This window comes from Strongylocentrotus purpuratus, unplaced genomic scaffold (assembly GCF_000002235.5).
Source record: "Strongylocentrotus purpuratus isolate Spur 01 unplaced genomic scaffold, Spur_5.0 spur5_scaffold_5, whole genome shotgun sequence".
Classification (NCBI taxonomy): domain Eukaryota; kingdom Metazoa; phylum Echinodermata; class Echinoidea; order Camarodonta; family Strongylocentrotidae; genus Strongylocentrotus; species Strongylocentrotus purpuratus.
This window is the reverse complement of record NW_022145611.1, coordinates 28,730,898-28,751,775: the sequence shown is the minus strand read 5'-3', so window position 1 is coordinate 28,751,775 and position 20,878 is coordinate 28,730,898. Positions and strand designations below refer to the sequence as shown.

The following is a 20,878-nucleotide window of genomic DNA, read 5'->3' as shown; positions in this document are numbered from 1 at the left end:
CAGAGGGGAAAGAATGGATGTTGGCAAGTAAAATAATTTGGTACCAGAAACAGTGAAGCATTAATAAAACACTTGTTAATTTATTTATATTAAAGTACTTTACAATAGAGCTTGCATCCACTTGAAGAACTTGTACAATGTACTATGCATCATATTGATTGTACTCAGCAATTGTTTCCGCACTGTCATTTTGTAAATGATAAATGATAATCACACATTACATTTGGTCCCTCTTTCTCTTTAAAGCCTTGCTCACACATGCCACGGTAAAACAACACCGTTTACTGCAGGTTTTTTTTTTTTTATTGTTCCGGACACCATGGGGGGGGGGGGGGGGGTACACAAGACTGAGAGATTCATTCTTGTCGCTACGTAAGACAAGGATAGACCCTCTTGATGAACACGGCCCTAGACTTATGCAATAGGAACCCAACTCCAATGAAGGAGGCGCAGGCACGTCAGAAACAGTTGTAAATCTAGTCAAGGACTATAGAATTTGACATTCACAACAAAGCAACAATTTACACAGAAATACATGTTCTATGCATGTACATGTATGTGTACTTCTCATTCATGAATACTGCACAAAATACAGACATATATCTAAATTTGTTACAGCAGAGAGGTGGTGCAAGATACAGCTTAACTTCTTTAATCCCCACATGCCATTCATTTCGTACAAAAAGAAGCTGCTGCATTTTACTGCAGCTTACAGAATGACCTTGAATAGTGAAAGAATACCAAGGAGCAGAGAGAAAATTTAACTCTTCAATGAAAGCTTTCAGAAAACTTTGATTTAAAATAGAAGAGGACTGGACAAAGTGAAAATTGCCTCTAAAGTTTATGTCACCCAACAAAACTACACTCATTTTCCTGTAATGTTTACAACAGTTATGACAATCCAAATGGTAACTAAAAAAAAAAGAGCTAAAATGATCATGCACTATTCATCAAGACGCAATCATGGAATTCAAAAGGATGTTCCCAGGAGAAGAAAAAAATTGTGTAAAATTTACAAGAAAATTTAAAGTTCAATCAAGGATTCAAGGGCTGTGCAAAACAGAACTATGACACCTTTTGTCTACAAAGGATCATAAATAATTGACTACAAGCCTTATCCTTTGATGAGTACATGTAGGTCACTGAACTTTATGAACACCATCCTTTATTAGATAAGGATCGGAATGTTTGTTTTGACCATTATCTAGATTGTAATTACTCCTTATCATGACTCACACCAAAGTAAACATAAAGATGTACAGTCAAGAATGTAGATACCATTTCTAGTGGTCATGAGAGCTTTCCAATAAACAAGATTGCATAATTGATATTTCAAAGCAGGAATTAAACCATTCAAGTTTTATCAAAGCTTCTTGAAGATTTGCAGGGCTGTTTTGACGCAGCATTCCAGACTCTTTCTCTCTTTTCCTCTCTCTCCATTTTATTTTAGTGCATTATTTTCACTGGAAAGCCATCTTCATTTTGCTTTCCCATTTGCAGGCCAAAAAAATGATAAGGTTAGATTCCAAAGTCATTTGAAAGATAATACTAATTTAGAACTTCCCTCAAAACAAAAGGGCTTGAAAATGTCTTTTTTTTGTGAGAAAATAATGACCTTTAGTTGTAGATTTGAATGTAGCGAACGAGCTCGTTTAATTAAATAGTCTGATTTTCAGACCCTTGTACCGAATGGTCGTACATTATGTGCTGCGCAAAGATGCAATCACTTTGGGTTTGATTGACCATGACTTAAAAAGTTCACAATTTCCTTTTTTTTTTATTGGACTCTGCTCAAACTTGTATTGATCTGTTTTTCTCATTTCTCTGCTAACAAAACCTCACACTAAATATCAGCAGGGAATTCCCCTTTGAATAGAAACAATGGAAGGATTTTTAATTAGCTCTTCTCTGAGCATGTATGAGCAAATAAGCTAAGAGGCCAAATTTTTCTTTTTAAAGGTACATGTACATGTAGTCTTTACAGCGGAGCTAGTTTTCCTTTATCATATAATCCAATTATCCCAAGGCAGTGAAGTTGTATTTCCTTCTACTGTTCACAATAAATTGTCACAAAATACAAATTGTACGTTTAGGTGAATTCGTGAATCTCTTGACAGACTAATGAAAAGTGTGGAAAAAATATCACATCTGCATTCTTCATGCATTACTTTTTCTATTTGAAAAAGTCCATTATCTCAATTTAAAAAATGGAGAAACAGCATACGTTTTTGTGATCATGTTTGAAGAAAGGAAGGATGGAATAATTTCAGCATTTCATTTAATTCCATTACTTGGCCAAAGTAGAAAAAAAAAGTAAGCAGCTTTAGAATAGTGGAAAACTTGTTATTCACCATCAGAAACGATCAAACTCTAAAATAGGAGAAGAAACATTTCTGCTTACCAATGATGTATATTCACAAGTTAAATTAACATGCATACAGTACCATATGTTTCTAGATCAACATTTTCAAAGTTGGCTGTTGTTAGGATTTGTTCAGATATCCCATATCTTCTTCCTCTCACATGACTAAATCACATGTATCATTGATACTAATCATGCCATCAGTCCAATTAGTCTGTCATTATACAAAGCTACATATCATTAATTATGTTGCAATTAGAGTGAAATTAAAGGAGGAGATCACACTTATCATCAAACTTACTTTAATAAAAGTAGAAAACGAAAGAACAGATTGGTGAAAATTCGACAAACAACTTAGAAGTTCTCAAGTTATGATCTAGAGTCTACAAGACAATGGTGATCATTTCCGAGGAAACTGGCAACTGTAAATGTAATTTCCCTTGCAAGCAGCTATCCATTTCTGTCTACTGTTCTTTCCTTCTTTCTCTCTGCACTACATTTATTTTGATATACAGTACTTACATGTACATAGCCAAAACAATATTTTCTATGGAAAGTTTGACCAAAAAGCTCTGCCTTAAAGTGTACACAAACAAAACATTTTTTGCCCATTCACAAATCGTCAATACAGCCTCTAGCAATAATATGATTCATAACTGATAGTTCATTGTCATGAAAAAAGTTTTAGCAAATTCAAAGCAAATACATATTAAAAGCCTGTTATACATGTAAGTAATGAAATAGAATGATAAAGTACCTTTTCAACTTAGATCAGTTAAAGCCAGGTGTGCAACAGGTGAACATTTTTACAAAACTTGCCAATTATAAGACTTAATCCTCTTCCTAAAGGTGCACAAATACATGTAGCATACAAGACTAGACTTCCAAGTTCCAACATTGTAGCTTTGACCCCCAAATCATGTGACAAAAACAAATGTGACCTTTTGGAAGTCAGGGTCAAACTCAAATTTACATTCTGAAGTTTGGGGCCAATATACAGACATGTGACAATGACTTGTACGTACAGTATATACAGGCCAAAAGTTCAGGAAGTTTGTCAGAATTCACACTCGTCTTTTCCTCAAATTGTTCATATACTCCTACATGTTTATATTTCATTAATCACCAGATGGAAATATGATGGCTTAATCCCAATCTTTAGGCCTACTATAGTATCTCATTAAAATATTCACTCTGTACAATTGGTAGGAAAACTGCAGTGTTGTTGCATTTACATAAATTGTACAAGTATAAAAGCAACATCAAACATGACATATTGAACATCAACATGAGCTATCTCATATGTTATATAAAAGCACATTCAGTCACACACATTTTCTTTTTCGAGAGTTCTTCTATTGATACTGTCATAACAGATTTAAGACTCATCAAATTAGACGTATAAACTTACCGGTACCGGTACTTTGTTTTAGCAGAAGTTGCTCAGAATGGCTCACAATGATTGATAGTTCCAAATATTCAATAAATTCTCATCACTTTATGTTCCATCCAAGCTGATCCATTTGATAACTAGTTCAGCAAATCAATCAATGATTATAAATTTCCCTACTACACAACTGACTGCAGAGAACAGGGTTGTACAATAGTACATCGCACTCCCTGCATACTGCATGTGAAAAGCCTTCAATACCGGTAAGAGCTCCTAACCCTCAATACCTGTGTGGTAAGCCATTATGACGTTAGTGCATTGGTAATGGTATGGAGATGAAGAACAATAGGTGTGTTTGCTTCAAGGGTTTCCATGCCTGAGAGGATTCACATGGAGAGATCTAGTCTGGCTTCCAGCATGACTCAATATTTCTCCCTTCTCAAACAGAAGACATTTAAAGCCCCACTGCACCACTTATAGCTACTTGTGCCCTCTATATAGCAAACAACATAATCAGTGACCATTGGTCCCCCATGATCCTCTTTTTCTTATGTTAATTGAGAGATGATTTGATGAGATAACCACCTGTTATGTAAGTGACCTTGCAGGGTGGTCTAATCCTTCCTGTAAACTAGTACAGTCATTTAAACTGTATATTCAATGTTGACTTTAAATAGACAAAGACAAGTGTGTACCCATTCAGGTACAGTCACACTGGCAAACATTCCTGGGAATATGAGTTGTGGGATATTTATTTCAGGAATTTTTTCCAGTCTGACCACAATTTTCCTGAAACCATACCATAGGAGCAAAATTCCTAACATATATATTCATGAGAGATTAGATTTTTGCAATTTTGATTCCAGGGATATTAATATGCTAGGCAGCCAAATAACTTTGATAAGTTAGTCACACAACTGGGATAATTTATTACTCATGCACATGATTCATGTCATTTTTAGTGTGCACAGGAGTGATTAAATTCCTGGAGCTGACATTTCAGGGTTTTTTAAACTGTACTGTGAATGTAAAGTAGAGACTGTGGAAATAACAATGAATAAAATATCCTAGAGTATTTCCAAATGTGACCACACCTTTCTTGGAATAGACTGGGTTACTAACATATTTCGAATGTATCGATGTTTCTTTCCTTGGGACCTAGTTAGTGACAAGTTATTCCATTAACCTGTATTTAATGAACGAATTACAATACTTGGAATCCAGTCTGCATACATTACTTGTTGCTATGTTGGACAAGCCTCTGGCAAGCTTTCAGGTTATCAAGCACAACCTTTGTTTTCAAAATTATGCATACACTTTGAATATGTTAATAAACCAGTCAATTGTAACAACATATCAAAGGAATGGAGTATACACAGGATAAATAAAATTTTGATTAAAGTAAAGGTTTATTTTCAACAACGCACTTTCAAAAATCAAATCATACATCAATTTTCCAAGACGGCAAAAGAGCAATAAATAATCACACATATCCTCAGTCATTCTGTTTCTGTCACTTATATTAATTACCCACATCACACAGCACCATGAGAAACACAATTTAGAATATACATTTCAGTAATGAAGGAATAATGACAAAGTTGATTGATTCAATTTGAAGCAGGGCAAGTGGTTTTGTTTTTGAAATATAGAACTGCAAATCAAATAAGCATTTAAATCAAATGAATAAAATGAATTAATTTCATTCACTGACTTAATTACCAATATTTCAATCAATTCTTATTTTGAATCATAAGCAATGATTCAAATTGGCATTGACTGTTATCACTAGCCCTGTTTTTAAGCCTTTGATGCATCCCACACCCCTTATGTAATACATCAAGTATCTCACCTGTGTGGCGAGTATAGACATAGCATTGAGAAGCAGCCATCCTCTCCCGTGCATCAGAAAGTCCATCAAATCAGCCTGTGGAAGCTCTGGGGATACCTGACTAGAGATGGCGCTGTCTAGAGTTCTGTGGAAATCAGTCATTGAAGCCGGCGCCGCCAAGGCTGCCGGTGGCTTGGTGGAAATGTCCTTCACAGAGGTCATGAACTCAAGGGCAAGTATATTGAAGGTGCTGTGTACATCATTGCTGTCAATGATTAAGAAATACATGTACAAATAAAAAGGTAATACAATATTTTTGGAAATTTTGAAAATTTGGTGGATAGTGATTCTTTACAATTTTGATATATTTGGATGCCCCTGTGGATGTATTATAAGCACTACAATTGTTGGCTTCTAAAACACTTCTGCTTTCAAGAAAATTTGAATATAAAAATTTACCGGTGCTCCCGGTAAATTTTGATAAATTTCAAATAGCGCCTACGGCCGTACAATGGTAATGTAGCTGCGACCATGAAAATCTCAGAATATGTATAATTTCCAAATGGAAATAGCTAATCGGTTTATTTTAGTCAAGAAACATTGTTTTATAGCTTAATTAATATCTTGACCTTGAGAGGGAGCTATACAACATAAAGTGCATATTATTTACAATTTCATTTCTTTAGTTTAGACTCAATTTTAACCGCGACAACGATCACTGAATATTGTAGGATCGCATATACTTCCAATATGTTCATTTGAACCAAATTCATGACCGGCCCATTCCAAAACTTTATATTACAGTACCTTTAAAGTTTAATAGACATTATCTTTGGCAAACAATAAGTTTGCTTCAAAAGCACTGTACAGGTGAGTAGATATGCATTTTGCCTAATGGGTGGTATTCTCAAACTCTTCCTATTATTAAGAGATAATTTAATTGTTCAAACACATCTAAACTATGGCTGGTCAATGGTTAATGACTGTGTATACAGCCATACACACACGATACTGGGTAAAGGGATATTGCACCATTATGAGCTCTAATACAAAGGTGCAATCTGAATATTTTATGATGAACAAAATAATGTTAAAAACATTTTTCAGAATGCTACTCCAGAATAATAATACAGGATCTTGCTTTCTGGCCACTTTAATACTCAACAGAGAAAGTCAAAACATATAACACTAACAGTAACCTTAAAAGAGGCTAATTCATGTCATGACTACTGGAATCCATAAGGGGGTGATGCCCAGGCTTACTTTTTAAGACTTTAAAATTTTACAATTATATGAAAGGGCTTTGATAGGGGAAAACCCCATTTCACCCTTAGGAGGATTCATTTATTGATTTATTGATTTCTAATCTTTTGCCAGGGTAGCCCATTCACCAATAAGTAGTGGTCTTCCATGGGGCCCTGAATAAATAAGAACATAGTTACATGTACATCAAAAAGCACGTTTATAAAGAACAGTTAAAATAACATTCCATTGTACATTTAGAAAGATATAAGATGTGGTTATGGATCCTGGTTTAGCTTCAAGGCGACTGTAAAATTCCATTTTTCCTACATTTGAATTTGTGTGTTTCTTATATCATGCCCTAATAAATATTGTCATGGATTTTAAATTAAATAAATGAATTAAACTGAAATTCTTCTTTGGACCGGAATTAGTCTTCCTGAAAATTCTACCAGATCAACAGAATCCACCAAAAGAATATGAACTGAATTTAAACAAGCACTTAGAGATTATTGAAGATCAAAACAAAGTTGCAACAATTTTTTCTTACAACCAGCAAATGTAAAGCTATCCCATTTAACGACTATGCATACTGTATACATTACATATATTCATGAACTGCACTGAAACAAGCACTTTAAAGGTGAAATTTAAAGAAAATCACAAATATGTCAACTAAAGTATCACTAGAAACTTGTAAGCTAACAGATGGCCATCGTACAAGTTTTAGGTCAACTACACATCGGGTGAAATATAAAAATACAAATACAACCACCTCCATAGCAGCTGGGATATATACGCGAGATTCGCTGGAAAAATAACAATGTTTTAATGACGTCACTATATGGACCAATACTGTCCAAGCAGACGACATCCCATAAAGAATGAACATAATTGCAAAGCTATTATTTCTCAAATTATAATGAGTCTAGTGTTTATAAATGTAATAGCATGTCAAACCATTCATAAGGGGATATGACCCGATTCTGATAACTAAAATCTTTTGCTTGTAAATTCACAGGATAGGGGTTAATTAACAACCAAAGAAACCAGACTTTCAAATTGAAAAACCCCCGGAATGGTATTAAGGACGGCATTTGTTCCCTCTTGAAACGCCGAACATACCGCGGTGTGTGCAGCTGAATATACAATGGCGTCTCATTTTGTTTACAAGCGACAGATTCCTTTATTTTTGTATCGCTGCATTTGTCATCAAATGAAACCATGCGCGGGGTTTAGAGTGAGGCAATAGATTACACATTTAGCCTGACGGTAGTGAAGTAAGAGAAAGAACTCAAGAGAAGATGAAAACACAGGTACTGAAAATGTGTGAGATGTCATGGGACATCGTCTGCTTGTGCAAATCATGTCCATACTGTGATCTCACACATCTCAGCAGCGTTCGGAGAGCTCTTCAGGTGCTATGCCGGGGCTGTATTTAAGCGTTTTGTTATTTATAATATTCATTACTTCGAATGTATCCAAGCATTGAATTTTGATAACCTTGTCGAATCAAAGTTTCAACTTTGCAATAATGAAAATAAAGTTAGTTTTTAAAATCAATGCATATCTACTTTAAATATTATTATGAAAAAGTAACTAAATTATCTCACCAGGGGAGTGTTTCACAAAGATTAAGATTGACTTAAGTTGTACTTTAACTACTGTATGGCTGGCCGTTCATGCCACTGGTTGCTCTCACTATTCCTGGCATTGGTCTCTCAAGGGACGTACAAATTGTGGTCACAAATCTACAGAATTTACTCTTTTTTTATAGTTCATTATTGAAGGAAAAAAATTATCTAAATATCATAATTTCTAAGGTTTTTTAAATTTTCCCTCTAATTTTACATACGGTTTAGGGCTTTTTATAGGCATTAATCACCTATCATAGTATAAGTCCAAGTCCAAGTCTTGAATTAACTTCAGTTTACAATGTAAGTAACTTTTTTTCTTCCAACAATAAACTATCAAAAAATGTAATTTCTGTAGATTTGTGACATCCCTTGAGAGACCAATGGTGAGAGCAACCAGTGGCATGAATGGCCTGCCATAGTTCAATTTCAACTTAAGTCGATCGTAGTCTTTGTAAACAACCGCCCCGCAATAGTAAAGTTGAATCTTGGCTGGCTGTAGATAGGCACAACTACCACAAAATTTCTTCATCAGCTCACAATATCAAAAATACAGCAACAAATAAAAATGACAGAGACTCACCAAAAGTTGTAAAGATCCTCCGTATCTATAGAAGAATTCATGGACATTGAAATGAGATGTTCCAGGAAGTCACCAAGGTATTCAGACTTCTTCTGTAAACATGGGGAAAAAAATGGAGGAAAACTCTGTAACTAGTATCAACTGTAACTGGTATTCTCATAATTTAAGCTGGGACTAAGTCCAGACTAAACAAGAAATTAGTACACACTTGTATGGAATGCTAGGTTTCATCTCCCTCCTTCAATATTCATGACAACGATAATCTACCAAATACTTTGTTGAAATTCAGTTCATACTCATTTAATTTTGTTTTTCCTATTTCATTGCAAAAGTAGTTTTTTGGACACTTTTCATTGCAGGATTAAAATAATCTGTACAGGGTAAATGAGTTGGCAACAGGCACTCCATAAAAGTGTGGACTAAGTTAAGCCAGGCTTAACTTAGTACACGCTATTGGAATACCACCCATTGTGGTCTAAATAGACACAAAATAAGGGAATCGGATAAAAATTGGAGATTAAACAATAAACATCTTATCTTCTGAGATTGGGGAAATATCTTTTAACAAATTGTTGACACATGCACACGATGTAGACGATAAAAACAAGGGGTGTCAAGTTTTTAGAAAATCAATTAAATTGCTGAATATCAGAAATCAGATCTTTTCAAGCACTTCCTGACACTTAGATAATTGAATCTATTACCTTTAATTTGGTGTGAAAATGACAAACAACAAATTTTGGTTAGTGCCTAAATCTCATATTGACATAAAATTGAACAATGTACTTGACCCTCGAACAACTAGATAAAAGATATTAGTGATGACACAAAATGGCCTAGTGAAGGAGATTAAGATAAACATTTAGATTACACTTTTATATGACCTTGGGGGGAGTGCAGGTCCACGAAAACAAGTGACATTTGACCTATATAATTACATACTGTACTGTTCCCTACTTAACAACTTGTGTGATTTACAGTAGCAGCACATTTGAATGCTATCATGCACTTGTACTAAAACAACAGTAGTGTAATTCTACAATGAATCCACATTCTTTCAAAGATTAACATGATACATGGATATAGAGACAAAATGATGATCCTCCTTTCTCAGAGTTCAGTCAGGAGCTAGGTTATCTGTATGTGCAAATAACATCCATCACTTAAGATAGAGGGAACACAAAGAGTTTAGTGATTGTTTGGAGGTCTGTTGAAGCTGTAGATCATTTGCTCAAACATCATTTGATGTCTTGATACAGTTTATATTGCTAAAACATACATGTACATGTATAACATACTAACACTGGTTTGATCCAGTTTTAAACAGTAAATTAAAGATACCTCAAAACATACATGTACGTAGGTAAACCTCAAAATCACTTTTAAACAAATCTTGATTTATGCAATTCTATTGGATGGGTGAGGGTAAACAAACATTCATATTTCAGTAGGAAAGCCAAAACTGATGACTGAAGTATATCACCAATGACATATAAATTATTGTTATTTCTAATTATAGCACAATAAAACGAATTATAATTCAACTCATTACATATGAAAAGATATTTCAAAATATATTTGCAGATGTTCAAAACCCCTCAAAGTATTTATTTTCTGTGATGCTCTTTTATACTGTATGCAAATTTTTCTTATTGTCCATGTGAATTGAGGTATTACTAGATGATAAATATATAGGGGCTCCCCATAGAGGGCTCCAACATTGGGTATTTTAGCTCATACAGTTGTAGTCTTAGGGGCGATTGCACCCTGAATTCTCACATGTTTTTTAGCACAATGAACTACAATCAGCATACCGTCCTGCATGTACATGTACATATCAAGCAAGAATTAGAAGCATACAAATGCAATACAATAATTCGTCCCTATTTTCACGAAGTGACGGTAATGAGGATACAATTTGCGTAACGATTTTCCTCACTACCGTCACTTCGTGAAAATAGGGACAAATTGATTGGTTGTGGATTGTATACTTGTATAGTATATATGAATCTGAACAACAAATATATAAAACAAAGGGAAAGAAATCAATCAGTATCAATGTTTATGTGTACAATAAAATTACATGTTCATGTATGGAATCCTGTTCTTTAAATTAACTTATTATTAAGTTATTGATAATGGCTACGATAAAAGGCCTTTAAGTAAGAAGAATTTACCTCAGACTGTGTTTCCTGGTTACAGGACGTGTAACGGTCCCATCGAACCTTGAGATTCTGATGTAGTCCCCGTCCGGTCTCCATCTTGGAGGAGATATCACACCCGATCCGGATCTTAGAAAGGTGTCATCAGGTATATCCTGTCAGAACACAACATGATATAACATTATCAAATCCTGAGAAAATCATATACAGTAAGATTAATACTTGTTGCATTGTTGGGCTAATAAAACTCTTCAAAATATGAGAACGAAAATTAGCCTGATATTCCAATTGAATTAAGCTATTTATCTCAGAAATTCATTTCTGAAGACAAATACAAGAACATTTCATTCAATAGTTAGTCAGAAGCCTCGTACGTCTTAATGATAAATGATGGTTATCTCATCTCATCTCCATACAGTGTATGACGACATCTGGCACAATAATTCCTCTTTACTTTTAAGTGAACTCACTTTAAATACACAACTCTAATAAATGGGAAAGCATGCTGCTTTTTGGACTTACACATCTAGAGATATGGCAACAAAGTAGTCTTTGGAAAATAACACATCACATTGTCCAGCTTGAATACTCTTCCACAAAACGATGATACTAATGAATCTTTTCATCAGATTTCTTTGAAAAGAAAGGCACACTCTTAGTTCCCTTCATGCATGGAATGTCCCGGGCTGCGATTTGTGAAAGTTTATCTACTCAAGAATAGAGAACTCTCTTTTTGTTGGCAAGAAGAACCCAAACCATTCAACATCTGGTGAAAGGAGTTTGAAACTTTTAGTGAAGAAAACAGATCATCAGAAAAAAAACAAGAGGAAGGAAAGAGTGGCCAAGTTGATAGCAAAATAAGTTCCTTGAAATCAAAGAATCAACATCCTGGAAAAACATAAATGATTGGATTACAAAATGACAAAAGTTTCTTCTATTTACAAGAATGTGTATTTAATACACATTCTTGTACAGTAAATAGAAGAAACTTGTAAACTTTGTTTGAAGACGCATGTATCATACAGAATTATTCTAGGCCTACAGCTGTTGGGTAATACAATACCTTTTTAATCTCATATGTTTCATATTAATGTAAATTATAAAAGAAATTACTCATAACTAATTGTAGCTGAAGATCAGCTGTCGACATATTAGTTATACTTTTAACAAAAAACAAATCAATTATCAAAGCCTACTCAATCTAGTCAATAAAATCCAAATCTCTCTCCATGTGGTCTCCCTTTATCATCCTGAACAAGGCACGAGGTGGAATACATGGTTTGTTAGGATTCTGGTTATTACTTGTACAATGTTGCTGAGTCTTAAAGGGACTTTGTAACATTGTTCAGATGAGAGATAGTGGTGCTAAGGTAGTGACTTCAATGCTAGATGTACAATTACAGATAATCTGAAAATTTGAGTGAAAACAGATCATTATTCATCGTACAAATTTGGAAAAACTGATCTGATCGATTCCTTAATTCTCCCAACTACAGTATATCATTCTACTTCTATTCTGCTACTTGTCAAAGCCTGTTCAGCATCAAGACAAGGACAATTTAATTACATTTTAGGTGAATGTAAATCTCACAAAGCAATAAAATGGCTCTACGTTCCATTCCAGACAGTTAAGTGTTGACAGATTTTATAGCCTGTTTTATGTATTTTTCTCATGGAAAAACGGTTGCGAAAATTCAAAAATGGTTGGGAGAATTTACTGTTAATCACTGTTAGAGGGTGCCTCACATCGACGCCTTCAAAGAAAACCATAAATATCTTCGTGGTTTGAGAATTTGTTCAGGATTTTTTGCATGTCAGAGGATAAGTATACTAGAAGGAATATAATAATAATAATAATAATAATAATAATAATAATAGCCTAATAGTCCACTCCAAATTTTATTAAACCGAAACGGAAATTCTTTTTGCCCAATTGATCGTGAGCCCGGCAGCCACTGAGCAGCGCCAGATCGACGTTGCTCTAACATTTAATACAAAAATTAAGCAATTTTTTTCATCAACCTTCAACAATGTTACCAAGTCACTTTAATGCCCTTCTGGCTTTATAAGTAGACAACATGTATGGTAGCTTTAAGTTTCAGAAATGTAATATTCCTATGTGTAGGACTCCATACAATCATTTAACTTTTACAATGTCAATGATAAAAATCATATAAAAATCATTTTTCCTACCAAAAGTTGAGCAGCTCTATGTTTATCTGGTGAAAATGCTGAGTGATTTGATCTTCCCAACTGCTTTAGAAATAACACTGCTTGTTTTGGGAAAGCTATAACCTTGGCATGGTTGCACTCAAAAGCAGCCAGCCTTTACGAAAATCAATTAATTTATAACGCTAGTATGCTACTGGTATCTACCAGATGTATTTAAAGGTACACATAGAATAAAGTTGATTATATTTAAATTGAATATGAGCACTTGATTAACAATTATTCATTCCTTTCTTAATCAAATGCTAATACAATAACTAATACTCACAAATTTATATGTGCAATAAATATTAACAGCTCTCAATATCTGTCACACCAAGTTCCTTGCTGGACGCTACTACACGCTTACAGACTAATCATGTACCATGACAGACGGGATCTGCCTTCTTGTACCCTGTCACCTGACACACATGTGTTTGTTCTAACAATTCTATTTGAACAAGACAAGATATAAAAGGAATGGGGAGACATTTCAGCCAAAGCTCCTCTGAATGTTTGTATCAGACAATTATCTGAATGTTTGTATTATAATACAATCAATGACCATGATATTAAAAAAAAAAATGCCAGAATTACATCATGCAATCAAATTGAATGACTCATCAATTTTGAGCTGGAGGTATATTTATCAGGAGGTGATGCCTACAAGAAATTCTGGAGACTTTATGCAATAGCATAATTATCTAATAACATGTTACATGTACATGGTAGCTGTTACCTTGTAAATGATTGAAAAATTTTAATTTACATTCCAATACTGGTTTCACTCAAGGAATCATGACTATTTCCTACATTTTATTTTCTGGACATAAAAAATATATTACAGTGGCGGATCCAAGGGGGGGGGGGCACGGACCCCCACCCCTGGCAAAAAAAAAGAAGATTTGTATTTTTGTATTTAAAGAAGACAGGCCCCCACCCCTGGGAACCTATAATCTACAAGCTGAGCTTTTTAATAGGTTCCTCACATTTCACCCTGTTTAACCTTCTATTTAATTTCAACGTCTTTTCAAAGAATTAATTATATAATGTGACACTTTTAGTATATTTCATATTATGTTCTAATTTTGTCAATTATGTGAATTCTTTTTTTGTGAAATGTGAAACAAATAAAATAAACTTGAAGGCTACTTGAAACTCAAAAAGTATTAAAAAAAGATGTTAACCACAATTTTTCCTTTTTTTGTTGCTCAAATTTATTCGCCACTAAATATTTTTTCATGAATTGGCATTTTTGCTATCACGGGTCAGAGCTTCAGAATGAGTTTTTTCCTCTTCTTACTCCATTAGTACAAAAAATTATTTCGTTAGTTATTTTGTCGGTTCCAATAGAGTTGTTACTTCATAATACCCATTAGAAAATACAGAATAACTTCTGAAAAGTGTCTTTCAATACACAATCTTCCAACCAGAACCCATCACAACCTTTAAAAAGGAATCAGGAAAAGCTATTTTTGTATGGAGACCAGCTTTCATTAAATCACCATGTCACATTCAGAATGTCACACCTCAAGAGTCAGTCTCATTAGACGTCGGCAAAGGGCCTGCTGTCAACAAATCTTCAGTGGACCATGGACGATGATTTGCTAGCGAGGTCAACAATATGTCTGAGACCGGTAGCCCAGGTAATTGAATCAAAATACAGTGTAAAAATATAGAGGAAAAGCAACGTAGGACGATGAAATACAACAGTACTGTATGCAGCATTACATTGGGGATGTAACAAAAAGGTGTTTTTCCCCTTATCTTATGCATTTACCCTGAGAATGATAATCCTGCATTAAATTTCAATTTCAGTACATATCAAATTATATCAAAATATCAAACTATAGCAATGTAATACATACATGTACATGAAAAAACACTCAAGAGCTTGAGTATTTTAAATGATTTGTCTCTTGCTATGTCATGTAAATATCTGCTAAATATCTGTAACAACATGCAAATATTTACTAAGTACCATTCTGAATGGTACATATACCGGTAAACATCACTTTTGTTAAAGAGTCTGAACTTTGCGACAAGCCAGCAATCTGTGTTTTCTCATGATAAGATACCAACCTCTTGCACCATTAGAGGAAATTGGGACCTTGAATCCACTATTAGCTTAACAAATAAATTTGAGATATATATGAGAGTAACAAAATATTATTAGGATCTGAACTTTTTATTTGTCCTGAATTATATTGAGGTCTAGAAAAAATTAGATCAATGTGCATAATGATAATACAGCATTGGTATATCATTGCTTCATGTAGCTGAGGTACTTCCAACACTACGTGTATTTGCGGTAAATATGTACAAAAAAAAGCAAATACAAATTCGCTGCTCGATCATGCAGCAATTGAACGCATGCAATATGTGAACTCTATAAATGCGGTACATGGTAAATCCCACGAAAAAAGAAAAAAAGAAAAAAGAAAAAATATTCGGTCATTCAGAAATTTGAAAATTAAGTCGGAACAGTTAGAAGGTATCATTCCTGTTAGATGGGTGATTTAAACTGATTTGATACATTTTATGTTAATTGGTTACAGCAAGCGTGAATATCTCTATACATGTCAACAAACATGATTGTCTTACAAAATCTTGGTCCATATGGCATACATGTATGCTGGCTGATTCATGTGTATGATTAACTTTTTAAAGGCTGACCTTTATGTCAAATTGTCAGAAGCTATGACATCAATTTACTAGTCACCCATAACAGATCAGTAGATATTTCTTTACCTTTGGAGCTGCCTTTGGAGCTGATTTCGACCTGGACGACCATAAAAAATATCAGAATATGCTTCTGACAGAATATGTGTCTTAAGGCATTTCGAGGACATTGTTGGAATGTCAAAATTCAAATCCATTTAATATATTTACAACTAATTTTGTTTTATAAATAACATATCATTTCAATCAGTAATTAATTAATACATACATGTACTTTACACTGTATATTACATGGGTTCCATTTGTACTGTCACCATGGATTTGCACTAAGCAGTCAAGCCTCCTTATTTTGATGATTGAAAATATGAAGGGAAAGGGTACCATAAATCTCTGTGTATAAGGCGCACCTGTGTATAAGGCGCACCCCTATTTTGAAGACAAAAACAAAACAAAACAAAAAAAAATCAGGGAAAAAAAAATTCTGTCATCATTATTAGTAGGTCTAACTTAGTTCACAAGCACTTCAACTGTACCTCTTAATAAAATGAAAGTATTTTCGAACACTGAAATAAGAGCCGATCTGATCTGGTTAACAAAAAGCCAAAAAAGCCACAGAAAAGCTATCTGGGCTCTTTTGGCTTGTTGTTAACCAGATCAGATCGGCTCTCAATTCAGTGTTCAAAAATACTTTCATTTTATTACGAGGCACAGTTGAAGTGCTTGTGAACTAAGTTTGACCTAGTAACAATGTTGTTTTTAAAACTAAAGATGACAAAAAAAATGTCCTCCGAGTCCAAACAGAAATTTCGACAAGCTAGTTTCGTGAGTGAGTGAGCTGCATGATACAGGTGAGTGAGCTGAAGACACGGGAGAGCTTCGGCCGGCAAAGTGCTTTGTGCTTTGTGAAGGGGCATAATTTATCGTGACTGAAAAAGAAAAAAAAAAAAAAAACTCTCTTCCCTTCAAATTAGGAACGTAGTTTAACTTCAAATAGTAGATCCTATTCTTTATTTGCATTATGTGATTCATCTTGAGACACAGAGATTTTCGAAAACCACTAAAAAGTAGCATTTTGAGGACTGAAAATATCCTGTACCTGTGTAAAAGACGCACCCCCGACTTTTGATTTTTGCAGACGGAAAAAAAGTGTGCCTTATACACGGAGATTTACGGTATTTTCAAACTGTAATCGCATGTGATTCCTTTAAGCTAGCGAAAAATAAGCCCATAGGTATATTCCTTGCGTCTGGAACTACTTATCCCTCAAAGGGACAGTTCATGAATTTCAGAGCTACAATGGAATCAATGTCGTCATGATGCTATGCCTCTACTAACATCCCTTTGTTGGTTGGCAATCAAACAGAGGATTGTTTTTAAGATTCTTTTATTTGTATACAAATTTTTTTCATGATCAGACGCCAGAGTATTTTACTGACTGTCTTTGAGTTGTATCGACCTGTACGTACAAACCTTCGCTCCAATGCAGACCCATTTCGATTGACTTTTCATGTGGCTCGTAGTAAGGCAGGAGATTGCACATTCACTGTTGCAGCAGCTAAGGAGTGGAATAATCTTCCCTCCAGAATAAAAGCTGCTCCATCAGTGGATGTTTTTAAGAAACTCCTTAAAACCTACTTATTTCCTACTTGATTCGCTATTATTTTTGTTTGTTCAATGTTATGTTAAGATTTGTGGTTATATTGTTATATTGCATATTATTGTAAGCGCTGTGATATAGTGTACAATGAATAGCATAGCTAAATGCCTAATAATAATAAAAATAATGTTTTAATTGCTGTTTTTTAGCGAGATATTTTCAGAGTTCTGAGTTGACCCTCAATGGCATCTGAAGCAAAACGCAGGGGTATATATATAGGTGCCAATTAAGGCTAGGTGATATCAAAATCATATTTCATATAAAATGAAGTAAAAAAAATTCAGTTTGCAGCAACAAGACCTAGCCACAGAGAGAAATGATGGTTAAATCACCACAATCAATGCATCATCAGACTGACATTTTATCGTCAGTAGTACGACAGGCCGAAAGAATGGGAATGTACAGTGATGATAGGTTAAACTGGTCAATGTCGCGGTTCATGACATGGTCAAGTTGTTTCGGAGGAAATCGTTGAAGAAATTGCGGCTATTACTCTAGATAATAGCAAAGTACTGGTGTCTTTCGTCGTCCTCAGTCTCTTCACCAACACTCCCATCGACCGATCTCTCAACATCAGGGAAAAAGTTATTTAAAAAATTTGGGGGGCTACTTTTCAACCTTGCTTGCATGAAAATAACACTCTTTAATTTGTTTTGCATTGAACTCTATGCAAATTTTTGGGGGCTCTTTTATGACTTTCTGGGGATCTTTTTTGCATTTCGTGGGCTCGTTCGCCCTGAGCCCCAATGTATTTTTTTCACTGCTCAACATCATAAGAGAACGTCAGGACAGGACTAATCTCTTGGTAGACGATATCATGGAATTGTTGAACTTCATACTCTCCACCACCTATTTACAACTCGACGGCCGATGGGCAATCCAGTCTCCCCCATTGTAGTAGGTTACGGAGCAACTTGAAGAGACAGTCCTTTCTACCGCCACCCCCAACTTCAAGCCCAGATTATGGAAGGGTTATGTGGATGTCGTACATGTACTTGCTATCTTCAAAGTGGAATCTGTAGACGAACTCAAGGATCATCTCAACCAAGTAGACACCACTCGGAGCATCAAGTTCACACATGAAACGGAAGAAGATAATTTCATCCCATTTCTGGACACACGTATCACAAAAAACCGTATTGTAGTGTCAAGCTCTTTGTCTACCTTACAAAAGCCCATACAAGTCAAAACCTCCACTTCACCCCACACCAACCCCGGTACCAGAAAATGGCAGAAACTCAGGGTATTCCGCACACTCGTGGACAGAGCCCAAAGCATCATCACAGACCTTGATGATCTAGAGACAGAAACCAACCACATCAAATCAAGCCTTAAGAGATGTGGCTACCCGGATTAGGCCTTCAGGAGAACGGAAGCAGCCATGAAACCCCGACCCCTAAACCAGAACCAACCTGTAACACTAGACGGAAAGGAGTGTTAGATTGGTTACCACTCCATACATGTATATCAATGATTCCTTATTGCATATCTTCTTCTTCTTCTTCTTCTTCTTCTTCTTCTTCTTCAAGATAATCTGCCTCCTTCAATACTGAAGATTCTTGCAGATGCCGTATACTCGGCCTGGTTGGGGTATGCAGGTGGACCATTACACCGGGGTTTCCCCCTACTCTTATATGAATAGTGCAATGGGTTCTTAACGTGCATGGGTGGTGACTCTCCTGTACACGGGGCCTCCATTTAACGTCCTATCCGAGGGACGGAGTGTTTTCCACTTGACATAACCTGCATCTGTGAACAAGGGAAGGGGTACGTTAACACACAACGCAGGCTTCAGTCATCCGCCTGGGTGGGATAAGCGAACAATGAAAGACATCTCAGGGATTGTGTACAACATATCATGTAATAATTGTAATTAAGGCTGCGACGAGTAGGCGAAAGTCTCAGTCACAGGTAAAACAAATTTTTTTATCGTGAATTTTTGTGATACAATGATAATTCAATTTATGGAATAACTACCGGTACAGGACCTAAATTCTAGGATTACCACATAGAACTTTAGATTACTTGCACTTTAATCCAGCAGCAAGGATCAGCACCATCTCTACGCTAGCCTATAGCTCTGCAACTCAAACTGAAGCCATCAGTCCAAAATTACGCAAACTTCTTGTATGGGTTATGGTATCGTGCATGCACGTAATACCATAAACCATACGAGAAGTTTGCATAATTTTGGACTGTTAGCTTCAGTTTGAGTTGCAGAGCTATAGTGTAGAGACAGTACTGAGCGACGACGTCAACATCGAAGCTCTAAACGGATACAGAATTACACTAGCACCGTCTTTTTCAGCTATACGGCGGCGTCAACGTTTTCCCTAAAAAGGGGTGTTTTTCAAGCACTGATCGCACAAAAACCAAAAAAAGGGTACCTTTTCAGGAACACAGGTTTCAACGTTTTCTTAAAAAAGGGTCATTTCAGGAAAAGTGTGATATGCCATAAGGGTTCATTTCAGATGTTGATCGACACGGTTGGGTAGGATTTGTGTATGAGAGTCAGTCAATGCGCAAAGTTCTTCGTGCTTACCAGGCGCTGCGACGGGCCGGGTTCGAGTTCGGCGCGGCAGGCACGGGGAGCGCGAGGGGAGGTCGGGGCGAGGGCGAGCAGGAGAATCAAACACACACACACGCTCATGCAAGGATGGGAATGAAGTGAATCTAGACTAAATCTCAGCCAAAACTAATTAGGACTAGTCCTAAACGAAAGCATTAAATGTTTCCATACAGTACCACATTCTCTCTATCATTTTAAACTTTACATTGCAATACTTACTCATTCAAAAATCTGTCTCTGCATCTGGTACGGTACATCAGCAAAAAAATAATAACAACTTTCAGCTGTGTAATTTTAGTCCGTGTAGATTAGTCTTTCATTCATTCATTCGCTTTCTCATATTTATTTCTGATTTTAACTCGCGCCTTGGTCAATTTTTTAAATGCATAAATACATATTACACTTTTCATTATTTTTCATACTTGAAAAAATGGCTATCTGTATATTTAGCTTTGTTGTATTTTATGTTTAATGAGTGGAAATAAATTTGATTTTGACTTGACTTTCAGGAGTGAGACTACATATACACAATATTCGCATATTCGCACGCACGTAAAT

At 35.4% G+C, this 20,878-nt stretch overlaps 1 protein-coding gene across 6 annotated transcripts in view; it reads right to left on the bottom strand.

The window, feature by feature from the left end:
• Window positions 1–20,632, bottom strand: part of LOC105447140 (lysosomal-trafficking regulator) — a 74,640-nt gene extending 54,008 nt beyond the window's left edge. For 5 of the 6 annotated variants that reach the window (XM_030998892.1, XM_030998893.1, XM_030998895.1 and 2 more), the window contains exons 1-4: window positions 20,540–20,632; window positions 11,220–11,359; window positions 9,043–9,134; window positions 5,605–5,848 (exon numbers count right to left, since the gene is read on the bottom strand). In XM_030998892.1, the coding sequence (XP_030854752.1) occupies window positions 5,605–5,848; window positions 9,043–9,134; window positions 11,220–11,303 (420 nt within the window). In that variant the 5' untranslated portion in view covers window positions 11,304–11,359; window positions 20,540–20,632. Of the gene's footprint in view, window positions 1–3,773; window positions 4,141–5,604; window positions 5,849–9,042; window positions 9,135–11,219; window positions 11,360–20,539 lie in introns of those variants that run through there. The other variant, XM_030998897.1, reaches the window with a different exon arrangement.
• Between the last annotated feature and the right edge of the window lie 246 nt (window positions 20,633–20,878).